At 54.4% G+C, this 25,673-nt stretch overlaps 1 protein-coding gene across 1 annotated transcript in view; it reads left to right on the top strand.

The window, feature by feature from the left end:
* The window catches only part of PADI2 (peptidyl arginine deiminase, type II), a gene marked incomplete at its 5' end in the record, with an annotated part of 45,789 nt that overhangs the window by 1,805 nt on the left and 18,311 nt on the right, over positions 1 to 25,673 (top strand). Inside the window, 5 exons of the mRNA XM_005858735.2 lie at positions 10,645 to 10,828; positions 12,015 to 12,087; positions 18,796 to 18,857; positions 20,992 to 21,109; positions 21,524 to 21,649. Coding sequence (XP_005858797.1) covers positions 10,645 to 10,828; positions 12,015 to 12,087; positions 18,796 to 18,857; positions 20,992 to 21,109; positions 21,524 to 21,649 — 563 coding nt within the window. The remainder of the gene's footprint in view (positions 1 to 10,644; positions 10,829 to 12,014; positions 12,088 to 18,795; positions 18,858 to 20,991; positions 21,110 to 21,523; positions 21,650 to 25,673) is intronic.

The following is a 25,673-nucleotide window of genomic DNA, read 5'->3' as shown; positions in this document are numbered from 1 at the left end:
CCCGGCACTGCCCAGCGCAGGAGAGTGCCAGCCGCGAACAGAACCTCGGGTCATTTTCCATTTTCCAGTCGCCACATTTTTAAGGTTAAAATAAATAGGTGAAATTAATGTTTGTAATACACTTTATTTAAGCCACTATGTGCAAAAATATTAGCATTTCAATTCGTAATCAATATAACAATTATGTATTAGGTCGTTTGCAACCTCTTTTTCATATGAAGTCTTTGGAATTCAGTGTGTATTCTATACGCACATCACATCCCAGAGCGGTAACCGCATCTCAGACGCTTCACAGCCACCTGTCGCGGGTGGCCACCCTGCTGAACAGCGCAGGCCTCCGCAGGGTTTCTCAGCCTTGGCGCTGTCGCATTGTGGGCCAGAGACTTCGTTGTTGTAGGGACTGTCCCGTGCATCGTAGGATGTTTTGGCAGCATCCCTGGCATCTGACCCCGAGATGCCAGTAGCAGTCCCCCGTTGTGACGATCAGAAAAGAAGCCCCTTGCCCTAGCTGGTTTGGCTCACTGGATAGAGCGTCGGCCTGGGGACTGAAGGGTCCCAGGTTTGATTCTGGTCAAGGGCATGTACCTTGGTTGCAGGCACATCCCCAAAAGGGGTGTGCAGGAGGCAGCTGACCGATGCTTCTCTCTCATCAATGTTTCTAACTCTCTATCCCTCTCCCTTCCTCTCTGTAAAAAATCAATAAAATATATTTTTTTAAAAAAAGAAAAGAAAAGAAGCCCCTTCAGGAACTAAAGAGGCTGGGCTGTAACTACTATTGTTACTCCTATTTCTGTAGTGGTAAGAGCTCCTGTCAGTACTAATAACAGCAGAGGATATGAGTAAGCTCTTATGAACCAAATGCATTACCTGCCACCTTCCTCCCCATAGCCCTGGAGGTCCTGCTGGGATCAACCCATTTTGTAGATGAGGAGAGTGAGGCTCAAAGAGATGAAGCCATTTGCCCAACCTCACTTAGGACTCAGGTCCAGTTCTGTCTGACTCGGACTCATACTCAACCTCCACTCTATCCTGTGTGACCCAGGTTGAACCGGATGACCCTCTCAGCCAGTGTCTCTTCCACACTCTGCCTGGGCCATGATCCCTCTGCCCCCAGAGACCTCACCCATCTGCTTTCGACCCTCCCCTTCCAACTGCGTCCCCCCTGACCCAGACAAAGGTCCTGACTCAAATCCCCAGGTGCTGCCCCCCAGGGTCTCCAAAGAGACCCCAAAGGACAAGGCCTGGTGGACCCTGGGCCCAGTTAGTTAGGGACTGGTATCCTGACTCCTCACTCCTTCTGAGTCACAGACATAAGGGAACAGGCCTTAGCTCCCACGCCCTTTCCCAAGGGCCCTGGGCCCCCCTTTCCCGAGATACACAGCAGGGCCCTCACCTTCCTCATCCCCAGCAGACCCTACAACCCACCACCCTCTCCCAGCAAAACTGGCCCCTTTGGGGACAGATGCCCCAACCCAGCCACATTCCGAGTGCTAGCCTCCGCAAGCTCTGAGCAGATGCCCAGAAAGAGGGAAGTGAGATTCTTTTTGTGGCGATGTACGTTGAGATAGTCGTTGAAGATACTTGCCGTTTCCTTCCCTGCTCTCACGTGCACTTATCACAGTCTGGCCCGTGCATACCTTGTCCACCCAATCCCCGCACGCCCCCCCCCATGGTCTCTTTACCTGGCCGTCGCTTCTTCACTGGGACTGGCCTGCGTCCCCTCTGATTGTGTCTTGAAGCGGGAGAGGGGGCGCGAAGAGAGTGGTGTTCCAGGTTGGTTTCACCATCTCTGGTGAGTGATGCTTTCCTGAGCGGGAGCCAGGGACACCCGTGGAGCCTGGAGAGACTGGAGAAAGGGCAGCCTTGGAGTAAAGTGACGGCGGATCACACACTGCCCGGCTCTCCCACTGACCCACAAACCACCAGGGAGACAGCTCCTCCTGTCCTTCCCTCGGCTTCTTCCATCACATCGCATCGCATCGCATCTCAGTGCACGTCTCAGTGCGGTAACCGCATCTCAGATGCTCCACAGCCACCTGTCTCTGGTGGCCACTGTACTGAACAGCGCAGCTCAGGGTTCCCGACTGGACAGCTACCCCCAGTCCCTGGTGGGGAGAGGCCAGGGGCTGTGCCCTGACCCTGCAGGAGCTCCAGGGCAGAGTAGGTGTTAACAGTTGTCTCTTGCCCCTGCAGGGCAGTCGTCTGGTTACATTTGACCTCAGGATGAGCCCATGAGGTAGGAGGTAGGAGGTGATCCCTGCCCCCTTCCCCAGGAAACCCCAAGGCACAGGCTGACCAGTCACTTTCTCAGTGGGGCCTTGCCCCTCACTCTCCGGCAGAAGATGGAAAGAGGGTGCCAGGGCAGAAGTTCCTAGACGTTGGCACAGTAAAACGCTGGGGAAGCCAGGAAGAGTGCGATATGTATCCCGTCCCCATCTCGCTCCCTCGACTCGCTCCCAGTGCTCTTGGTTGGTGTGTTTAGAAAGTATCCTTTAGGACAAAGGTCAGGGAGGGTCTGCGATCCGGTCTGAAGCGATGGGGACTTGGGGTGCCGTGGTCTCCCCTCCCCATAGAGTGCCAGGCCCTGCCTCACTGATTTTTCTCCTGCCAACTCTCCAGCACAAACTCCGCTCCGGCCACATTGGCTTTGGGACGCTGTGAGCCCTGGAGTGCACCGAGCTCACTCCCACTGCAGGGCCTTGCAGGTGCTGTTTCCTCTGCCTGAAGCACCATCCTCCAGACCTCTGCAAGCCTGACATCCACCCACCACGTCTCAGCTCAATGTCACCTCCACCAGCATGTCATGGTGCCCTTCCCCGAGCCCCAGGCACTCTGTACCTCACTACTGTGGTTTTTTCTTTGCAGATCTTATTACTTACTGCACATTCCTAGCTAACATTTAGTTAACACCTCTTTTGAACCAGGCAGCCTTCTCAGCACCTTGCATAGTCATCTTATTCATATTTAATAATTTACATGTGTTTAAACTTCATAACAACTTAAGGAGTTAGTGCTATTATTGCCCCCTCTTATAGTCAGGGAAACTGAGGTAAGGAATGTTTGTCCAAGATGACACAGCTGACCATGGTGGCAGCACAGAGCCCAGGCCCCTGACTGCACTGCCAGTGGCTGCCTTTGGGGACTTGTGCTTTAGGTGTGTCCCCCCTCCATGCTCACTGCCTTGCTGGTTCCCGTGCCCCTCCAGCCTCTAAGTCAATGAAGGGCTTCTTAGTTGAGTGAATGAATGAATGAACGAATGAACGAACAAACGATGTGCAGCCTGTGATGTGTGTGGACTGGCTTGTCATTGGGCTGAGCTCTTCACCCCCACTGCAAGGGACAGACTCCGTTGGGTGGGCCCGTGGAAGGTCGGGGCATGTGGCCGACCTTGGCCAGAGCAGCACCTGCTCCTGAGAGAATGATGGGCAGGGGAATCAGGCCAAGTCAGGCGGCCCCATAAATCACAACAGCACCCAGAGCCCTCAACCCTGAACAGGAGGCCCTGCCAGGAGCTGCTCCAGGCTCAGGTTTCAAGCTCATTCTCAGAGAGCGGTGCGGTCCCCAGGAGGACCGGGCACCCTGTGGGTCGAGCCCACAGCCCCCTGCACAGCTGGGGTCTCCGAGAGCCTTTCCTTCCTGCCCACAGGGCCCGGAGTCATGAGGGGAGCACTGTAGCAGGAGCTCACGCCGGTGCCCACCCCCCAGTTGGACAGGCACACCTGCTACACTTTGGGGGAGGCCGGTTTTCAGAGGCAGCTCTCTCCTGCCCAGCCATGCCAGACCCTCTGCCCAGGAATTTTGACTAGTTCAAGCCTCAGTCATTAACCAAAGAGCCCAGGGCAGAAGCCAGCCTTTGCTGTCCCCTTTCTGGGCCTCTGACCCCCACATGAGAAGAAGTAGGGGGCTCTAGAGCAGCGGTTCTCAACCTTCTGGCCCTTTCAATACAGTTCCTCATGTTGTGACCCAACCATAAAATTATTTTCGTTGCTACTTCATAACTGTAATGTTGCTACTTTTATGAATCGTAATGTAAATATCTGATATGCAGGATGGTCTTAGGCGATCCCTGTGAAAGGGTTGTTTGACCGCCAAAGGGGTCACAACCCACAGGTTGAGAACCGCTGCTCTAGAAGCTCCAAAGAGCTTCTCATTTGACCCTGTCCTGAGCCAGGCTTGCCACTCACCCCGTCCCCAACCAGGTGTCTCAGGAAGTGAGCAGCCAGGCTTAGAGCTGACCTCACCTTCTGCCATTACTGGCCCTGAGACTTATTTCAAGGGTTTGCCCTCTGTGGGCCTCAAAATGCTCATCTGTAAAATGGGATGACATTAATACTGGCTTCATGGGGTTATCGAAAGGATGGACTGATATCATGTAGGCCCAGCGGCTGGAACAGTGCCTGGAACCTCATAAATACTCATAAGTAGTTATCATGAGTTAGTATTGGGTTCATTAGATATTATTAAATCAAACAATAATGAGATATGGCCTCAAAGAGTTCATAATGCTCATGAGAGAGAAATGCTGAGCATTTGTTAAGTGTTGTTTGAGGCACCAGCCAAGGGAGGAAAGATCTGTCCTGACTGATGGATCAGGGGAGACTTCCTGGAAGAGGTGGCAACCAAGATGCAGAAGGGACGGGTGTTCACAGTGTGATCGGGACATGCTGTGCAGAAGCGCAGGTGCCCAGCAGGAAACATGGGGCACATTGGGGCCGAAAGGGCAGAGTTCAAGTGTCCTGGAAGATAAAGCTGGAGACTCAGGAAGCTCAGATCAGGGTTTTGAATGCCAGGCTCAGGCGATGGACTTTGTTCTGTAGGCAGTGGGGAGTCATCAAAGGTGTCTGGGGAGACAGTGACCATAGAGTACATTGTTTCTTCCCTAAGGAGAGGACCCAGGGCAGCAGGAGGCACCAGTGCCTAGAGAGAGGCTGCTGAGGTTACCAAGCAGAGAGGGAGGCTGGCTGAAGGCAGAGGTCATGGTTGCCTCCAATTCCTGTCTAGAAGCAGCCACCCACCTCAAACCCAGTCACCGCCTTGCCTCCCTCCCCAGCCCCTCACCTTGAGGGGGCTCACCTGGGGTTGCATGCCAGGCTGGCACCCACACCCCCCTCAGACTCCTGCAGAGACCTGAGGACAGGACGTCGCACTCAGGCTGCCAGGAGCTGGGGTCACTGTGCAGCTGAGCCCGGTTGGTGTTAATGAGGCTCAGGGCAGGTGGACAAGCTGAGAGCCAGACGCCAGCGAGGAGCAGGCATGCCGTGCCCAAGCCTGGGGCTGAGTGAGCTACCCCCGCCTGCAAGGCCACACCGGTGACCCTGACCACTGACTGGGTGAAGCCACTGAGACTGGGTAGCTCCCGGCAGCTGTGAAGCTAGGCAGATGTTAAGTCAGAAAGCCCAGAATTCCCTGGGGTGGGCTCAGTGAACATCCCTCTTCTACGTCTGATGCTGCTTTCCAGCCCTGCTCAAAGATCCTTTGACACCAACCAACCAGCCTTTTCTCTCCATTTCCATGGCCACCACCTGGTCCCAGACCACCACCATCGCACACCTGGACAGCTGCAGTGGCCTCCTCGCTGTTTCCCTCATCCCGGTGTCGCTCTCCTGAAATCCGTCCCCCACCCTGCACCCTGGGCCATCTGCCTACAGCGCAGAAACAATTGCCACCCCCTGCTCTGAAGCGTTCATGCTCTCAGGAGAAAGGCCAGCTCCTCACCATGATCTGGCCCTCTCCTCCCACTCCTCCCCTCCCACGGCTCACCAACTCCAAACTCACAGACCTCCTTCCAACTTCTCCCACGCGCTGGGCAAACGTCCTTTTCAAACCCTCGCCCTGCTGTCCTGGCTGCTTGGAAATGTCTGCCCTGCTTCCTCTCCTCGCTCTGTCCGAGTCAGTGGTTCTCAAGCTGTGGCCCCCAGACCAGCAGCACCAGCCTCTCCTGGGAGCTTGTTAGCAACGCCTGTTCTCATTCACAGCGTACGTGTGCCTCAAATCATCACGTCGGACACTGCAAATACATACAATTCTGTTTGTCCAGTGTTCCTCAGTGAAATTGGAGGAGGGGAAGAAATGCAGTTCCTCAGGCCCCAGCCCAACCCAGCTGAATCAGAAGCTCTGGGGCTGGCCACCAACCTATATCTTAACAGGTCCTCCGGCGCATGCTGACACATGCTCAGATTAAGAAACACTGGTCTATTAATTATCATTCCTTCAGAGGGGAAAGTGTAGATCTTAGCTCAAATGCCACTTCCTTCAGGAACCCTTCCTTGACTCCCCCGGTCAGGGCCTCAGGCACACCATACCTCTCCTTTATAGCAATAACCACAGCTGTAAACACACAGTCAATTGTGTAATTCATTGAAAGTCTTTCTCTTCCACTAGAATATATGCTCCATGCGTCTAGGAAATGTGTTGTTGTTTTTAATATATTTTATTGATTTTTTACAGAGAGGAAGGGAGAGGGATAGTCAGAAACATCGATGAGAGAGAAACATCGATCAGCTGCCTCCTGCACGCCCCCCACTGGGGATGTGCCCGCAACCAAGGTACATGCCCTTGACCAGAATCGAGCCTGGGACCCTTCAGTCCGCAGGCCGACGCTCTACCCACTGAGCCAAACTGGTCAGGACAGAAATGTTTTTTGTCAATCTGCTCCCAGCACCTAGTACTGTATCTGGCACATAGTAAGTGCTCAATAAACACATGTGAAATGAATGACTAATGGCATAAGCAAGCCTTCCTCTTCCAGCCCTTCCTGCAGCAAATATTTCTATTTACTGCATGCCTGCACTAGGCCAGATGCTGAAACAAAAGGAAAGACAGCCCCTATCTCCAAGGAGCTAACAGCCACAGGGGAAAATAAACATGGGGACAAACCCACTAAACTGTGTCTTCAAGTAGGGAGGGACAGTTGCCAGGCAGAGAATTCAGGGAGAAGTATTGCAGGGAGAAGGAACAGCGTAAGCAAAAAGCACGGTGAGATGGAGCAGTGCAGGCAGTGGAGAGGTTGGAAGGAGTTGCAGAAAATGAGTCTGGAGAGTCAAGCTGAGACGTAGTGGTGAAATGCCGCTGAGTGAATTCCAGGCTAAAGAGTTTGGGCTTTATTGTACGGGTCGGCACTGGGGCGCCTCTGCATAATTTCAAGCAGGCGAGTGACCTGGTATCTTTTTTTTTTTTTAGTCACTCCAGTTGCAGAGTTTGGGAAGCCAAGAAGGGTGGCTTCATTCATTCATTTATTCCCAAAGACTATAGTGAGTATGGCCACGTGCTGGGCGCTGGGATACAGTGGTGGGCAGAGTAGAGGAGGTCCCAGGACGTAGCAGCCAGTCCTTCTGTCCACACTATCCTTATCTTTGCTGCTATCCCATAAGCAGGAGATCACAGCCACCTCCAACACCCCCACTCTCTTGCCCTGGATACTGTCCTGGGCGCCTCCCTGCAGCCCCCAGGGACAGCAGAGGCACCCACTGCCCCTGGCTCTCTGGTTCCTGTGGGGGGATTCTGAGAGGTTCTTCTGGGAAGGGAGGCAGCCAACAGGATCCGCCTGAGACAATGGGCGCCTTTGTTGCTTCTGCCAGGGCTGCTCCAAGAATAGCTGTTTGCTCAGCTCCGAGCAGGGCTGGTGCTGGGTAGTAGGAGGGTGTGGGGCCCTGGAGCTTTAGTGTGGGCCAGGCGTTAACCCCCTGAGCCTCTGGGCCTCCCCCAGCGTCTCCCTGGCCAGGAGCGGGGAAAGAAGGCAGCAGGAAGCATCACTTATAGCACTAACTGTTGCCAGTCTGGGTCCGAAACCAACATCCTGCCCTGCGAGTTTATAAAGCATTTTTTTCTAAATAGAATTGTAGGCAGAAACCCAACATATAAAGCCAGGTGGAATGACAGTGGCTCTAGTTGAAGTGGGGTATCCAGCAGAGAGAACCCCAGCTTTTCAGAACCTAGGACCTTAGCCTTAGCCCCGGACCTGGTCCCATTCACTCAATTCGCACTTGATGAATCAGAGAGAGAAGCACCTTGCTCCAGGCCACCCAGGGCGTTGGTGGTCACAGCAGGGACTTGCACTCGAGGAATATTTCCCAGGACTGAGCCCACAATTGCCCAAGCTCTTGTGATTTTTAGCAAAACCATATTGCACCTATAGTGCTATTAACAGTTTTCTTTAAATTGACTCACAGTTTTCTTCTAACTTTGTTTTAAATGGATCTTATATCATTGCCACACGTAGCAAGCCTTTATCGATTGCCTTAAAAAGATAACACATTTAATAGATACATGCATCTTTTAAAATGCTCATCCGCGTGCCGCCTAAAAGCATCTTACACGTGTACCCACACCTGGCCAACAGGCGTCCAGCCTCAGCTCAGCCCAGTGTGCCCACGATAGGCTGGGAATTTAGAGGGTAGATGGACAAGAATTTGAGTGGCCTTGCGGTTCCTTAGGGAGCTCCTTTCCCAGCGATGAATATGAGCTGCCGGATCCTTGCCCACTCCTCTCCTGCCAGGAGCTCCTATCGTCCGGCCCGGGTCACAGAGGCCCTGCATGGTGGCTTCTGCAGATTCACGCTCACCACAGTGGCCACCCAGGGCTCTACCCACCCGACGGCACTGCTGAACATCTAGACCAGGGGTTCCCAAACTCTAGCCTCTGGGCCAGCAGCACCAGCAGTTCCTGAAAACACAGAAGTGCACATTCTCAGGCCTCACCCCAGACCTACTGAATCCGAAACTTGGAGGAGGGGCCCAGCAGTCAGTGTCTTGGCAAGCCCTCCAGGTGCTGCTGCTGCTACTGCTACTGCTGCTGAACTTTGAGAGCCATTGGTCTAAATCTCTCATTCAACCCTGGCCACTGTTCACACCTTCAGCCGCCCCAGCCACACCTCAGCCCTGCCAGCCAGACTCTCCAGGGAAGGGGTCCATAGGTCTGTAGCCTTAAAATAAACCCTGAGGATTTCAACAGCACCCCTGATGATTCTAATGCCCAGCCCATAGTGGCGAACTATTCTGGTACCAGGAGCACCAGGCCCTCAAAATAGCAGATACGCCCTTGAGGCAGACACGTGTTCGTAAGTCTTAGTCCCAAATCCCATGAGAATTCCACCTAAATCCCCCTGAGCCCTCTTTGACCTTTGGGAACCTTCAGACCATAAACTGGATTTAGCAAAACCATCAGCCTTAGGCACCTTTCTCGCCTGGCCTCTTTGTCCTTCCTGTTACCTCCCCTTAAGCTAGTGTCTTAGGCAGCTTGCGCTGCTGTAACAAAATACCGTGGCTGGGTGGCCTAAAAGCAGAAATTCATATTCTCACAGTTCTGGGGCTGGAAGTCTGAGATCGGGGTGCCAGCACGCTCAGGTTCTGGTGAGGACTCTCTTCCTGGCTTGCAGCCAGCCGCCTTCTCACTGTGTGCTAACATGGCCCTTCTCATGCGCGTGGAGAAATCTCTCCCTCCTCCTCTTAAAAGGCGACCAATCTTTATAAGAAGAACCTCACTCTCGCGACTTCATTTAACCTTAAGTATGTTCTAAACGTCCTGTCTTCAAATACAATCGCATTGGGGGTTAGAGCTTCGATATGTGAATTTGTCCTGTTACCTCCCCTTAAGCTAGTGTCTTAGGCAGCTTGCGCTGCTGTAACAAAATACCGTGGCTGGGTGGCCTAAAAGCAGAAATTCATATTCTCACAGTTCTGGGGCTGGAAGTCTGAGATCAGGGTGCCAGCACGCTCAGGTTCTGGTGAGGACTCTCTTCCTGGCTTGCAGCCAGCCGCCTTCTCACTGTGTGCTAACATGGCCCTTCTCATGCGCGTGGAGAAATCTCTCCCTCCTCCTCTTAAAAGGCGACCAATCTTTATAAGAAGAACCTCACTCTCATGACTTCATTTAACCTTAAGTATGTTCTAAACGTCCTATCTTCAAATACAATCGCATTGGGGGTTAGGGCTTCGATATGTGAATTTGGGGGGACACAAACATTCAGTGCATGGCAACTGGACCAAACCTGTTTGTTTCCTGCCCTGAAATCTTGATGTCTTTTCAAGAAATTCCAAGTGTTTCCCTCTCAATAGAAAACCACTCTGGAACCCCAAGGAATGACTCAGAGGAGGGGACTCCGAGCTGTGGAAGCTGCGGCAGGAAGCTGTGGCAAAGCCAGCTCACTCCTGCCCCTGCAGGGCCCACGTTCCAGGCTCCATCCCTGTGCAAACCCAGCACTTCGGATGACCACCTCCTGGCTTTCATCTGAGTTCTCCTGGCCTCCAGCTCACATACCGGATGGGAGGGTGGGAGACCGGTCTAGGCTTAGTGCTGCCTTGGAAGCAAATTCATTCCTCGACTGGGCCTCAGTCATCCACCCCTATGGTGCCACAGAGCCCCCACAGCTGGCTGCCCATCAGAAGCATCAGGAAACTTGCTGAGAATTCAGATTCCCAGGCCCCCGCCTTCAAACATTCTGACTCAGTGGGTACAAGATTGGCCCGGGAATCTGTACTTTAACGAGTGCCTTCTTCACCACAGGCGTTCGCAATATAGCTGGGTCCTTTGGAGTCCCCCAGGCCAGACAACCTCAAAGGTCCCTGCAGCCTCCAGGAGTCTCCTCCTGAGCCTCCCGTCCCACCTGCCCCCGGGACCCACCTAACCTGCTTTCCTCTCTCCCTGCAGCGCAGCCCCAGCGGGGGCCCAGACCTTCAGCCTGAAGCGCTCGGAGCACGTGCGGGTGGAGGTGGTGTGTGACGGGCAGGCCGAGGAGGTGGCCACCAACGGCAAGCAGCGCTGGCCTCTCTCGCCCAGCACCACGCTTCGGCTCAGCATGAGCCAGGCCAGCACCGAGGCCAGCAGCGACAAGGTACCCCGGCTGGGGAAGTCCACCCCCCGGGTCGGGGGAGCCAGGGGCCGCGCTGGACCTGTGGTCGGCAAGCCGTGGCTCGTGAGCCACATGCGGCTCTTTGGCCCCTTCAGTGTGGCTCTTCCACAAAATACCACGTGCGGGCGCGCACGTACAGTGCGATTGAAACTTCGTGGCCCATGCGCAGAAGTCGGTATTTTGTGGAAGAGCCACACTCAAGGGGCCAAAGAGCCGCATGTGGCTCGCAAGCCGAAGTTTGCGGTTTGCCGAGCCGCAGTTTGCCGACCACTGGGCTACACCAGAGCTGTCCCATAGAAACAGATGCAAGCCACACGTGTCATTTTCCGTTTCCTAGGAGCCACATGAAAGGAGAAAAAGAAGCAGGTGGACTTAATTTTAATAATATATTTTACTTAACTACACATACCAAAATATTATCGTTTCGGCATGGTATCAACATAGAAAACATTGATGAGGTAGCTTATACTCTACTTTTATACCAAGTCTAAATCGGGTGTGTATTTCACACGTACAGCACATCTCAATCCGGACTTGCCGCGTTTAGAATGCTCAGTAGCCACCTGTGGCTAGTGGCTACTGCAGGGGACAGCTCCGTGTTGACCAGGGGATGACAGCTTCGTGGAAGGTTAAAATTGCGGGCTGCTGAGTGATGGCATATTAGAATCATTGGGAGTGACAGCCACAGATGTCCTTGTTTTGATCATGTATAAAATGGGCTGCTGGGTGCTCAGGCCACCAAGTGACTTGCCCAGGTGGTAAAGCCAAGACCAGACTCTGCCCACTGGGTTCTCTAGTTATGAACTTCATGTGCCCCATGGCAGTGATGGGGCAGGGCCTTTTCCAAGGGAAACCACCTCAGCCCTGCCCCTGGTTGCAGATGTGGGGACCCCGCAGGCAGCAGGATATACCAGGGGGCACAGGTGGGCAGTCAGCACCCTGGATGCACTCTGAGAGGATGGGAATCCCCTATCTAGTTTGATAATCTGGGGAAGCAGCCCACCAACCCAGGAGTGCTTCCTGGAGGAGAGGGTTCAGATGTTTGGAAAAAGCTGGCTTGACGGGCTGTGAGCTGAAAGGCAGGGAGGGTGGTCACTGTAGAGTTTCCTGCCTGAGATAAGTGATCTCTGCTCTTCTCTTCCTCCCACTGCACGCCCTCCCTACCAAGGTCACTGTCAGCTACTATGAGCAGGAGGGAAACAGCCCCATCGACCAGGCTGGGCTCTTCCTTACAGCTATCGGTGAGTGGACAAGGCTATGGCCTGGGAGCCTCATCCCCAGGCCTGGCACGCCGCCCTTCTCAGCGGCACGTGGGCTGCTGTCAATGCTGCAGACCTGGCACTCAGAGCTTCCTCTGAATAATGCAGGACCGAGGAGTGGTGCCCAAGCCCTTCTCTACTAGGGTGGGGGTGTTCTGCCAGCAACTCACCCCAAAGTCAGGGTCCCTGTCCCAGGCTCTCTGGATCACGGGGGAGGAGAAGCCTGTTCCTCCCCCCACCCCCTCCCCTGCAGCCTGGAGAAGAGCTTGCCTCTCATAGTGAGGGCGATGCCTGCCCACAGTCTGTGCTGTCCTTGACAATCTAGCTACTCCTTTACCCTCCCTGGACCCAGAGATGCAGCCTGGGTCCTTAACTCACCCCGTTCAAGCCCTTCATGTAACTCATGAGGGCAGTGAGGCCCAGAGAGGTTAGGGGACTCACTCATAGTCACACAGCAACTCGGTGGCAGGTTGAGTTCAGAACTCAGGATGATTCCCTCCCAGGTTTTCCCCACTGCACAGCAATCCCCTGTCCTGGGTGGAGCCCAGTCTGGCTCAGCAAGTCCCAGAGGTGTGGTCTTCTGAACCTTCCGTCCTCCAACTCCTCTGCAGTTAGGATGTTAATTATGTGTATTTTTAAATTTTTAAAATCATACACTGTGGTTATATTTCAGGGGATGATTTGCCCATCCAGCCGTGGTTTAACTGACAGGTGCTACATGGGGTGGGGCGGGGGGCGGGGAGGGAACCGCCAGCTGTTGAGTGTTGACTACGTGCTGAGTACTTTAAGAGAGATACTGGTGTCTTCCGTTTAGTGAACACTTACTCTGTGTTCAGGACCGTGCTGGGGGCTTTGAGGAAGAGGAGGAGGAGAAACACCTGACATTTATTAAGCACCTATAGTGTGCCAGGCTCTAATACTTGGAGCCTTACTGTCATGATCTTAGTGGTCTTACCACTGTTCCAAGGATAGACACTGCTGTTGTCCCCATTTTACAGATGAGAAAACCAAGGCTCTTGACAAGTAAAACAAACAAAAACTTGCCTGAGGCCACACACCTGGGAAGTGGTTTGTGAAAGCCAAGTCTTTTCCGTTAGCTCGTATTCTCCAGGGGTCTTGGAACTCACCCCACCACACTTCCGCCCCCCCCCAAAAAAAACAAACCCACAGCTAGTTCCCAGGCCAGACCCTCCTTCTCCAGCCTGTGCTTTTAGCTGCCAAAATAGGCTCAACGGCAGTGTCTTCTGCTTCTCAGCTTATTCCCAAAGGGCTTGGGTGCCGGTCACCCTGTCCCTCCTACACCGAGGGGGTACCCAGCCTGGGGTGGGGTCCTCAGGACAACCTCAGGGTCCTAGAGAGACGGAAACTAGAGCTTACCAAGCTGCAGCTGAGGGCGGGCACGGGGGTGGACCTCGCATGCATGCATAGCCCCCAGGTTGTCTCGGATGACCGCCCCGAGGAAACCGAATCCCACAGAGATGGACACCTGAGGACGTAGGCAGGAGGGGCAGCGGCCGGAGGCCTGTGAAGTGAGGTGATCCCAGAGGCTGGCTGCAGCATTAACAAGACTTCACCGAAGCAAGGCAGACTCGGGATAGATGGCAGGACTTCCCCTCGCCCCAAAAGACGGCAAAGCTTGTGCTGACGCCCCAGAAGATACCAAACGCGCCCAGGGTGGACGGGCAGGCTCGTCCTTCTGACATTCTGAGGTTGTGGTTTCACTGGGCAATTATTTTTGTTGTTGTTGTTAATCCTCACCCAAGGATATTTTTCCATTGATTTTTAGAGTGGAAGGGAGGGGGAGAGACAGAGAGAGAGAAACATCGATGTGAGAGAGACACATCGATTGGTTGCCTCCCACACACGCCCTGACCAGGGCCAGGAATGGAGCCTGCAACGGAGGTACGTGCCCTTGACCAGAATCGACCCCGGGATCCTTTAGTCCGCAGGCCGACGCTCTATCCACTGAGCCAACCGAGCCAACCGAGCCAGGGCACTGAGCAATTACTTATTTAACTGCCACAAGGCCCAGATATTTAGGTTCCACGGGCCAGTAAAATGCCCACCACCACCCCCACACACCAAAAATAAATAAATAATACTGGCATCTTTGATGCTTGGCCCAAAAAAAGACATTAATAATTTGTCATCAATGATCACCATCATTTCAACATATGAACACCTAAAACATAGGCAGGCATGATCTCAGCACAAAAGAGTCATTAGCATTGCAGCAATAAAGCTTTATGGGAAACACACCTCACTGAACCGTTTCCTGTTCCGCCAGGGACCCTGGCGAGAATTTGGTCTCTGCCTTTCCAAGTCTTGTCTTCTTTTGAGCATCTACCCAGGGGTGCTTGAGCCCCACATCCTGAGTAATCACTCGGGGGCAGCACCTCAGAGGCAGGAACAACCCCAAGTGGTGGGGTTGTCTCCCAAGGGCATATCCGAGTCTGTCTCACCCCAGTTTTGTCCTGAGCAGAAAGAATTCTGGACCAGAGTAGACAAAACTAAGTCTCAGTACCGACTCTGTCCCCTCCAGTCCGTTGTGACCATCACCTCTCTGGGCCTCAGTTTCCGCATCTGCAAAATGGGCTCGCAGTGCAGTCTCGCACATTGCTTGCAAGGATTCGGTGGGATGAGTGTGCAAAGAGCCTGGCATGGAGTAGGTGCTCAGGTGATGCTCTCTTTCCTTTCCCCCTTCCTCTTGGAGTGGCTACACCTTCTCTCTGCCTTGGTGAAGTTGAAGAACCTTACTGCCCTCAGTCTCCCTCTTGGAATTTGGGAGCAAACCCACAGTGCCCTTAGCCAAATCAGGTTCTAGGTCTTGGTCTCAGGCCTGCCAAGGACTTGCTGTGTGACCTTGACAAGTTGCCCACCTCCTCTAGGCCTCACATTTTTTAGGCTATAACATGAGGGGTTTGAGCCCTGGCCAGTGTGGCTCAGTTGGTTGGAGCATCGTCCGTACACCAAAAGGTTAAAGGCTTGATTCCTGGTCAGGGCACATACCTAAGTTGTGGGTTTGATCCCTCATCCTCTGAGAGGCAACCAATTGATGTTTCTCTCTAACATTGATATTTCTCTCTCAAATCAATGAACATATCCTTGGTGAAAGTTTTTTTTAAAAGAGGGGTCTGAGGCTCATTGATCCCTGAGGACCTTCCAGACTCCAGTTAGGACTGATTTACAAAACTCTCCTCTTGAGGGAGAAGGTGGGGGTGGGAGGAGAGAGGTCAGAGCCTCAACCTCGTTGCTGTTGTCCTGGCAACAGGAGCCGTACACCGACCAGAGCCTTGACAACTTTTAGCATCCACCTGAGGACCGCATTCCTCACGCCCCCTTCCCAGCGCCTAGGATGGCTGTGGGGGACAGAGACCTCCTTCCCCACCACACCCCAGGCTGACTGTGAGGGCAAGAAAGCCAGGCGCCCTGCCGCTGTCCATGGGGCTGGCCGCCCACCAAAATGCCTGTGGCTCTGTGTCAGAGCTAAGGCTTCAGTGTCTAGATTCTCACTCAGGCAGACTGCCTAAAAGCCAATTTGGCATTTTCCGTTAATCTGCCCCACACCCCAGGCGCCACCTGACACCTTGGGGCTATTCCCAGGAGCTGAGGTAGGACTCGGAGCCTCTGGGGAATGTCTAGAGCCCCGGGACCCTCAGACACATGTCCTCGCCCTCCTCCCCTGGGAGGCATTGCCATCCCAGGCGGGCAGAGGTCACGCCAGCCCTGCTCTCCGACCCCACGAGGATCGTCCCCTTGGAATCTCGTTAAATTGGACACTGGGAGAAAGGTTGGCGGGGAGAAGTCCTCCAGGGATGGCTTGTAGCTTGGAGGGGATCCCGAGGCAGGCGGGAGGGGCGAGAAGGCCATTGCAGTTGAATTTGGAGACGGCTCATGGGTCATAAGACAGAAAATGCGCAGTGGGCGGTTGGAAGGTGGGTGGCATAGAAGCCCAATTACGTAATGGGTTGCATAACGGGAAGCCACTGAAACCTCCCCGAGTTTCATAAGTCAAGGAAGAGCAATGAGCATCTTATTTAGTGTGTGGAGACTGCTTCAGGCAGGTGCGGGGACGGGCCTGCCGGGGGGCGGCTGTGTTTCTTTAGAACAGCGGTTCTCAACCTGTAGGGGGTCGAATGACCCTTTCACAGGGGTCGCCTAAGACCATCGGAAAACACATATATAATTACATATTGTTTTTGTGATGAATCACTATGCTTTAATTATGTTCAATTTGTAACAATGAAAATACATCCTGCATATCAGATATTTACATGACGATTCATAACAGTAGCAAAATTATGAAGTAGCAACGAAAATAATTTTATGGTTGGGGGACACCACAACATGAGGAACTGTATTAAAGGGTCGCGGCATTAGGAAGGTTGAGGACCGCTGCTTTAGAAGCTATTCGGGACTATTCGGTGTCTTGTGCGTGATATGCACAGTCATAAAATTTTTCAACGTAAGAAATCCTCACGAAGTAAAGCACAATGGAGTGCTTTATCCTGGATCTCAGGGACACACTGCTCTCAGGGACACACCCAGGAGCCAGCTCCTCTGGGGATGACCTTCAGGGGAGCAGGTCAGGTGTGGGAAGGCGGCCTTGACCTTGGGAAGCAGCCCAGGGTGGAGGGCAGCCTGGATCCGTGGAGGGAACAGCCCAGGGCAGGGGTCTGCATCCAGAGGCCCGAGCGGGACGCCTGGCTCTGCACTCTCTGGGGACTTCCTGTCACTTCCCCGCTGCTGCCTCGGTTTCCTCATCTGTGTGGGCAGGCTCGAAGGGAGAGCGTGCATGGGAAGTGCCTGCTGCTGCCAGAGGGAACTGTACACCTGAGAGATTATTATCTTCAAAAACAAAGAGAGCAACTCCTTCGGGAGGCGGGTCTGCGGCCGGTTCCCAGGGAGGAGTGTCCGTGGGGTGCATCCAGCTGGAAAGTTCCTGAAGGTCCGGGAGCCAAAATCAATAGAGTTCCTCCACCTGAGCCTGCAGCCTCTCGATCAGCAGCAGGTGGTTCTGGCTTTCCCGCTTTCTCCCTAAAGTCCTTAGCCTGCCCCAGCCTCCCAGATTTCTGGCAGGGGACGCCTCTGAGTCTGGGTTTGCTCACCTGTAAAATGGGAACAATACTGTGCATCCCATAGGACGGGGACTCCTTGAGAGCAGGCCCTGTGCCCCAGTGGCCCACCCCTAGGGTTCGGGATCCAGATGCTCACCAGTGACCTGCTGAGGGAATGGTGCCAGGAGGGAATATAACTGCCTTACAGTATCTAAGGGACAGGAGGGCTGCCGACTGGGGGCGCTGGAGTGCCCCTTTCCCAAGGACCAGGTGCCGTTAAAGCCGCCTCTCCCGAGGCCTCCTTCTCGCCCCAGAAAAGCCCCGTACGAGGGTGGGAGGGACTCGAACTGTGAGCAAAGGGAAGACGTGAACATAATCCCCAGACTCGGGGTGAGCCACCCGAGGAGGGCTGACATCAGTGCCCTTCCTGAGCCAGGACCCTTCGCCCCACCCAGGCCAGGGAGAGGGCATGCCTGCCAAGGGGACTCACCAGGAATCCATTTATTCCACCCAACTCCCATCGCAGTCCAAGTCATGCCCAGCGTGAGGCTGAGCCCTCTGGGCAGTTCCCGGGCCTGGATCCGGCTCATCTCGTTCTGTGTGATGCTCCCATCACCTTCCCAACAATTCCCCTGCCCCGCCCTGCTAGTCTCTGATGCATTTTGCCTCGCAGGGACATTCAGCAATAGCTGAAGACATTCTGGTTGTCACGCTGGGGGCTGTCACTGACACCCAGGGCTCAGAGGCCAGGGAGACTGCTGAACATCCCCCGTGCACAGAACAACCCTCCACACAGAAGTGTCCGACTCAAAATGTCCGTGGTGCCTACTATTGCAATTAGTGCAACTCCTCTGGCTGGAAAGGGCCCCATTTTGCAGGTAAAGAAACTGGGGACCAGAGAGGCTGTTTAATCTGGCCAAAGTCACACAGCTTATAAGCAGAGAACTGGAGTTCGAACCCAGCACTGTCTGATGCTGCATCTTGGGTTCATGTCACTGCCCCACACAGGTTCCATGAAGCCTGTCCCCACAAAGGTCCCCAAGAGAAAGGAGAAACAGGGACCCTCCCAGGATCCTCTGTCTGACAGCCTGGCCTCTCGAGCACCCTCAGATTGAGAGGGTCAGAGACCCAGTTTCCCTCCCAAACTAAAGCCCTCAGTTCGTGGAAGTGGGATCTGGGCCACTGAGAATTCTGGGAGAGATACACACGCTCAGACACACCTGTGCACACATGCCCTGGCCAGGCTGGGAAAGGCAGGGCGAGAATCCTATGACAGTTTTCAAAATAAGAACTTCAAATCAGACCAGCCGCAGTGGGTGCCCCAGGTCCGCTAGTGACACTGTGTGACCCTGGGCTGGATCTGGCCTCTCCGAACCGAGGCTCCCAGGTCTGTGCAGTAAGGCTCACCCCACCCACCACCCAGAGCTGACTGGTGGGAGATCCAGACCTCACTGACCGCACCTCTCGGAGCCGTAAGCAGGCAGCGGGTGTGAGGCAGGGGGTTGGATGAGATGGCCACAGCAAGGCCCTCTCCTTCCAAGGACCAAGCAAATGGTGAGCTACACCCTCATCCCACTGTCCCTGCCCCACCCTGCCTGGCAGCTCAACTACTCACCCGTGTGTCTGTCCCTAGAGCTCTCCCTGGATGTGGACGCAGACCGGGACGGCGTGGTCGAGAAGAACAACCCAAAAAAGGTACCTCGCTGCCAGGGCAGACTCACTGGGGGCTTCCGGGGCAGAGCCCCAGGCTGGGTCCTAAAGCAGCCTGTCCTCCCAGGAAGCACAGGCAGCTCTCAGTCTCCGAGGAGGAGACTGGGGCCTGAGACAGGCTCCCCAACACACCACAGACCCTGAGAGACACACCGAACACCCCACAAACACACTGCGACAGACCCACTGAGCAGCCGCACTCCTGTGGGAACAGCCTCCCACGTCTCAGTTTCCCACCCACAGGATGGGGAGCCCAGTTCAGAGAGTTGTTGGAAAAATTCAATGTCCTGCCACAGAGGAAGTGCCACCAAAGTAATTGCTCTTATTATTTTGCTTTTTTTTTTTTTTTTCAATCTGAGCGGGAGAGACCGCCAGGAGCAGAAGGCTGCATTAATACCCTCAGTTCAAGTTTAATGCTGCGTGCACAACCCCTCTCCTGTTTACTTATTTATTCATTCATCCATCATTCCTTCGCTTTTCTTCCTATTCTGCTCTCCCACAAAGGACCATTCTAATGGCTTTACTGTGTCCCTTTCTGTTCTTATGATTCTGGCAAAACCTGTCATCTGGTTGGTGTGCATGTATTTTTAACTTGTGCAAATGGCACTGTGTTCTCGACCTCATTCCGTTCCGTACTTTTGCCTCAACCCAGTTTTTTAAGCTCCATTGGTTTTTCTCTGTTACATCCTCTCATTATTTTCCACAACAATCTAAAGCCTGGTTGAAATTATACATAGGTGGATACTTTAAAAAGTTAACTGAATACCCCAGTGAGGACACTGGGGACGAGCTGCTGGCCCCAGGTTCCCTGCTTGTTGCTGGGGGGGGGGGGGGGGGGCCTCAAGCCTATTGGGGAACCCTTCTCCCAGGCTCCTCAGTGGGGCTCTGCCTTCCCAAGGCAGCCGAGGCAGCCTCACTCACGCAGTCTCTGTGTCGGTGGCCAAGAGGTGACACTAGACTCCCCGGAGGCCTCTGAGGCCTCCAGCCTGGCCCGAGGGTGGCAGCCTTGGTGAAGGCACGCAGTCCCTGTGGGCCTGAACTTACCAGGCTTTCTCCATGAGGGCCAGTGACGTTTCATATTTCATTTATCATTTCATAAATATTTGTTGAGCATATTTTACATTCCAGGGCTGGGTCAGGCCCTGGGGACATAGCTCCTGCCCTCAGGGAGCCCACAGGCCAGTGGAGGGGGGGTGAGGGAGACCCACATTAAATAAAGGATGGCGTGGTGGCTGTTTCATCACAACTGTCCTAAATCCACCCCCAGAAGGGCAGGTACAGTGTCTTAAGTGTAAACCCAGGGAGGCTGCTCTGGATGGAGAACCGTAAAGGCTTTCTGAGGAAGTGGGACCATTTTGCTGTGACTGGGAGGAGGAGTGGCGTTGGCGAGGTGAAGGGAGACGGGACAGCGTTCCAGGCAGAGGGACCAGTGCAGTGAAGGCTGAGAGCTTGGCGTCTTTGGGGAGCAGAACGGCAGCCAGTGTGGGGGAGCAGAGTGGGCGAGAAGGAAGGTGAGGGGCACAGATGGAGAGGTGGCAGGTCGCTCCGGGCCTTGCAGGCCACAGTGACTTTATCCTGAGTCAACAGGGATCCCTGACCCGGGTGGAAGCAGGAAAGCAGCCGGATCGGGGTGGAGTTCCTTCTAAACCATCTGGCTGCTGGGTAGAAAGTGGATCGCCTTGCAGGGCCCATTGGGGCACTCAGAGAGAGTCTGGAAGCACGGGGCGTCTGTCCATCCAGGCGTCTTCCCCTGAGCCCCCTGGGCACTTCAGAGCCTGTCGCAGAGGGTCTGCCTGCCCCTTTCTCTGGCCGCCCTCCGTCTCCCTGCCCCACCCCTCTCCGGGCACAGGCACACCCGACGTGCCTCAGAGCCTTCCAGTCTCTGTCTCTCTCTGCCACCATCTGTCCACCTCCTGAACTTTCCGTCGGTGCTTACACAGACGTCTCTGGGCATCAGACGTGGGATTCAAGTTTGCCAGGTCGCAGCTGCCCCAATGGGGGGGTGGCTGCTCTTTATTCTCCTCCTGGGCCGTCTCTCCGGAGTCCTGTGAGGTCTGGGCTGGGACTATCTGCCAGAAGGTACAGAGCAGGGAACTGACCTCTCTCCCTGCCACTGCAGGCGTCCTGGACCTGGGGCCCCGAGGGCCAGGGAGCCATCCTGCTGGTGAACTGTGACCGGGAGGTACCCTGGTTGTCCAAGGAGGACTGCAAGGACAACAAAGTCTACAGCAAGAACGGTACCGGCAGGACCCACACGTGGGGTTGGGGGCAGGGAGGAGCAATGGAAGCTCTCCTGCTACGTCCTGGGCTGGGCGGAGGGTGCGGCAGGAGTGACCTGGGGGTGGAGGACTCAAACATCCACTCTCGCTAAAAACAGAAGACAAAAGTATTAATATAGTCCAATTGGAACCATGTTTTATAAAGAAGATACACATACATAGAAAAAAGACTGGAAGGAAATTCCCCAAAGGTTATTGGTCGTCTGTGGAATTAGAGACGACAGCCGGTTTTTATGCTTTTCTATAGTTTCCATAATACACACGTGTGGGGTTTTCTCCGTCCTGATTATAAAAGTAACGACAGCCCTTTGTAAGCCAGCATTGCAGCCGCAAGTGTCTTCATTCTAACCTCCTCGTGTGTCCACCCATCAGACCTCAAGGACATGTCGCAGATGATCCTGCGGACCAAAGGGCCCGACCGCCTCCCCGCGGGATACGAGATCGTCCTCTACATTTCCATGGCGGACTCGGACAGAGTGGGCGTGTTCTACGTGGAGAGTGAGTAGCCCCGGCCCAGCCCTCGAGGTCCTGAGCCATTCAGCGCTCACCGAGCTCTTCCCTCAAAGGCTCCCAGGCCTCCCCTACGCAGTGGCGGCCCCCACAGGGGCAGGTGCTGCAGAGAGCCCCTGGCCTCTTAGTAAGCAGCTGGGCCTCTTAGGAGCAGAAACGATTACTAAGTTGTATTACTAGTAATGGTCATGGTTGTCCCGGGAAGTCAGGAGGCCCTCTGGGCCAGATCTCCCCTCTTCAAAGGAGGTGGTCGTGCCGCAGGTTTAGGTAGAACCAGAGGCCCTTCTTCCCCATGAACCACGGGAGGAAGGCCTTTGGAGGTCCTTTTCTGGGGTCATGTCACCTTCATGATACCTGAAGCTGGTACCCACCCCCCCGGGTGTGTTTTGCCCATCTCGGACTTCCTGGAGCTGAGCACTGCCTCCCAACTTTCATATATATATATACTAGAGTCCCGGGCACGAGATTCGTGCATTCATGCACTGGGGGAAGAAGAGGGGTCTCTCAGCCCTGCCTGCGCCCTCTCGCAGTCCGCAGTCCCGGAGCCCTCAGGGGAGCCCTCAGGGAAGCAGGCCTAAGCCGGCAGTTGGACATCTTTAGCGCTGCCGCTGAGGTGGGAGCTTCCGCCACCGCTGCTGCTCTCAGCTCACCAACCATGAGCCCAGCTTCTGGCTGAGCGGTGCTCCCCCTGTGGGAACGCACTGACCACCAGGGGGCAGCTCCTGCATTGAGCATCTGCCCCCTGGTGGTCAGTGTGGGTCATAGCATCCGGTTGTTCCGCTGTTTGGTCGATTTGCACATTACCCTTTTATTATATAGGATTTTTTTATTGCTTTCAGAGAGGTAGGGAGCAGGAGAGAGAATGGAAACATCAGTGATGAAAGAGAATCGTTGACCGGCTGCCTCCTGCACACCCCACACTGGGGATCGAGCCCACAAGCGGGGCACGTGCCCTGACCAGGAATCGAACTATGACCTCCTGGTTCCTAGATCGACGCTCAACCACTGAGGCACGCCCGCCGGGCATGCCTCTGACTTTTAAAGAGCCCCTGGTGCTGCTGTGGGCACCCTGAGGGGGCTGACCCCTTGCTCCTCTTGTCTGTGACAGGCACCCTGGGCCCCACTGTGTAGGGCACGTGCTTCCGCCACAGAGCCCCCTGCTCTGACCCATTCTTTCTATAAGTGCGGGTTGAGCACCCTCAGTGCAGGTGCTGTTCCCAGCACTGGGTCCCCACAGTGAACTCTGCAATCACACACTGCCCGCCCTGGGGAGGTCACAGTGAGGGAGACATTGAACTCTGCAATCACACACTGCCCGCCCTGGGGAGGTGACGGTCCAGTGAGGGAGACACAGGAACTAGCGTGATTAGAGGAAATGACACAGACCACGTGATAGAGAGTGCACGGGGTAGAGGTAAGGTACCACTAGCCTGAGCAGGTGACTGAGCTGAGACCCAAACCAACAGTGAGAAGGAACCAGCCCTTTATGAGCTGAGGGGAGAGTGTTCCAAGCACAGGGAACAGTACGGACAAGGCGCAGAGCGGGGAACCAGCCTGGAGGAGCAGAAGGAAGACCAGAGCAAGGAGATGTGTTGGAATCAAGGTCAGCAAACTGGGCAGGAGCCAGGGCATGCAGAGAAGGCTCAGCGTTTCCTCTGAGGGCAGTGGAAAGCCATTAGAGGGTTTTAAGCAAGGGACTGTCAAGATCTGATTTATGTGTTAAAACGCTCTGTAAGCAAAATAGTGAGCTTTGCAGTTTGCCATGGGTGCAGGGTGGGGCTTCCCCTGCGTGCCCAGCTGCCTGGAGACCCGGGATCTCTGGCCCAGCTCTGGGGCCCACCGCTGGACAAGCCCACTGCAGCCAGGGCAGTCACCTGGAGGAGTTGGGCACGGGGTTCTCTGGACCTTACCTCAGGGAGTGATTTGGCCGGGACAGCAATGGACAGCGGCCACCTGAAGCCAGTCATCCACCCTGGGCTTGAGCAATGACCTCATACAGGGTGGAATGTCCCCAGAGTCAGGCCGGCTCTGCAGCCCCAGGGGGCCAGAGATATTGATGTTTATCCCGGCCAGGCCAGGGTTGCCACAGGCCAGGGTTGCCCCGGGGGATGGGACTGTGGGCAGGGGCTGGAGGGGTACAGGCAGGACCTTCACCTGGGCATCTTGACCATGGCATTGAATTGTGACGCCTGGATGTTACCCAAAGGGCTCTTTTTACTGTTGGGAGTGGATTGAGGTCTGGCCCTGAATCACATCCCTCCCCGCCCTCGCCACCCGAGATGGGTCCTGAGCAGACAAGACGGAGAGGAATCACTAGGCAAGCGCTTTGGATGCTTTGGACGCCGGTGCCCAGTCTGTGTCATCTGGGCTGGCGTCCTGCGTGGGGAGGGGGAGCGGGGAGCGGGGTTACAGAGACAGACAGCGATGATCCCAGAATAGTTCGTTTCCCACAAAATGTTCCGTCCTGGATGACTGCTCGGGGTCACGCGAAAGAACAGGATGGAAAATGGCCGTTCTGTGGCATAGTTTCCTTTTCTCCCTTTTCTTCTGTGCAAACGTTTTGGGGTGGCGTCAAGATCCAGGTACACCTGTGGGTGAGAGGGTGTTGTGTTACAGGAATGTCATGTGTCAACCACGACCTGTCACTACCAGAACCACTAAGTAGAGAGAAGGGTTGGATCTTTATGAGAGCTGTATTCAGACGGCCAGTGATCTGAGAAGATGGTGGGTTATGTACCCTAAAAAAATCATCTTACATCTCATCTCAAGGCCACCCTTTTTATAAGGAGGAAAAAAGTGTAGGTAGAGTTTGGAATTCAGGGGGAAAAGGTTAATCAGATGGTGATTCTTTTATAGATAGATGATAGATAGATAGATAGATAGATAGATAGATAGATAGATAGTAGATAGATAATAGATAGATAGATAGATAGATATTATTGATTTCAGAGAGGAAGGGAGAGGGAGAGAGAGAGAAACATCAATGATGAGAGATAATCATTGATCAGCTGCCTCCTACACGCCCCCTACTGGGGATCGGGCCTGCAACCTGGGCATGTGCCCTGACGAGAAATTGAACCATGACCTCCTAGTTCATAGGTTGGCACTCAACCTCTGAGCCACATCAGCCGGGCTAGATGGTGATCTTCATCCGCATTCTGGGCAGGGACATTCTCTCCCTGGAGCACATGGCTCCGATACCGTCTTGGTCGCCACTTGCAACCCTCCTGGGGCACGAAGGTTGGATTGCTTGCGGGTCTCCTGAAATCAGGGCAGGTTCAGTCATACACTCCAGGCCCCGGAGCAATAGCTTTCTACACACACCAGTTACCAAGCCTAGTAACTCTATAACTAAAACGAAAAATATTTAACTTCTTGAGTTCCCCATCAGGCAGGGGGCTGGACTGGAGGCTAGGGACCCCAAGAGGGGGCTCTGGAGCCCAGGAGATTCACATCCTAGATCTAAGCAAGTCTAACAAATCCAGACCTCGTGTGCCTCATCTGTGATATGATTTGGGGACAACAAGAGACCTGGCTGAGCCACTGGTGCTGGGGATTCAAGAGGAGTGAGTGTCAGGCACTCGCACAGTAGCTGGTCCATGGAGCGGTCTCTCTAGATGGCACTTGTGGCTTTTGTTGGAATTATGATGATGAGTGTTAATAATCATTAGAATGCTGTTAGGAAGATCCAGCCTCAGCTTCGGCCCCAGGGTCTCAGAGTTGGGCCTGACCTCTTTCTATCAAGGATACAGAGACTAGGGCGTCCGTTTGCCCAGGACCTTCCTAGGTTTAGCACTGAAAATCCTCACCCCAGGAATCCCCTCAGTCCCAGGCACAGCAGGACAGTGGCTCACACTGTCACATTGAGGAGTCTCCTTGGGAGGTGGAATATCGCCAAAGTGACCAGAAGGGTTGTGCCAAATCATACCAATGCCTGGGGCTAAGGAGAGGTCAGGGTGGCCGGCCGACCCGGCTCCAGGCATGTGGCCGCTCCATAAAGGGGCATTGTTGG

The sequence above is a fragment of the Myotis brandtii genome, unplaced genomic scaffold (assembly GCF_000412655.1).
Source record: "Myotis brandtii unplaced genomic scaffold, ASM41265v1 scaffold1204, whole genome shotgun sequence".
Classification (NCBI taxonomy): domain Eukaryota; kingdom Metazoa; phylum Chordata; class Mammalia; order Chiroptera; family Vespertilionidae; genus Myotis; species Myotis brandtii.
Note: the sequence above shows the minus strand (reverse complement) of the source record. Positions and strands in the feature narration are given on the sequence as shown.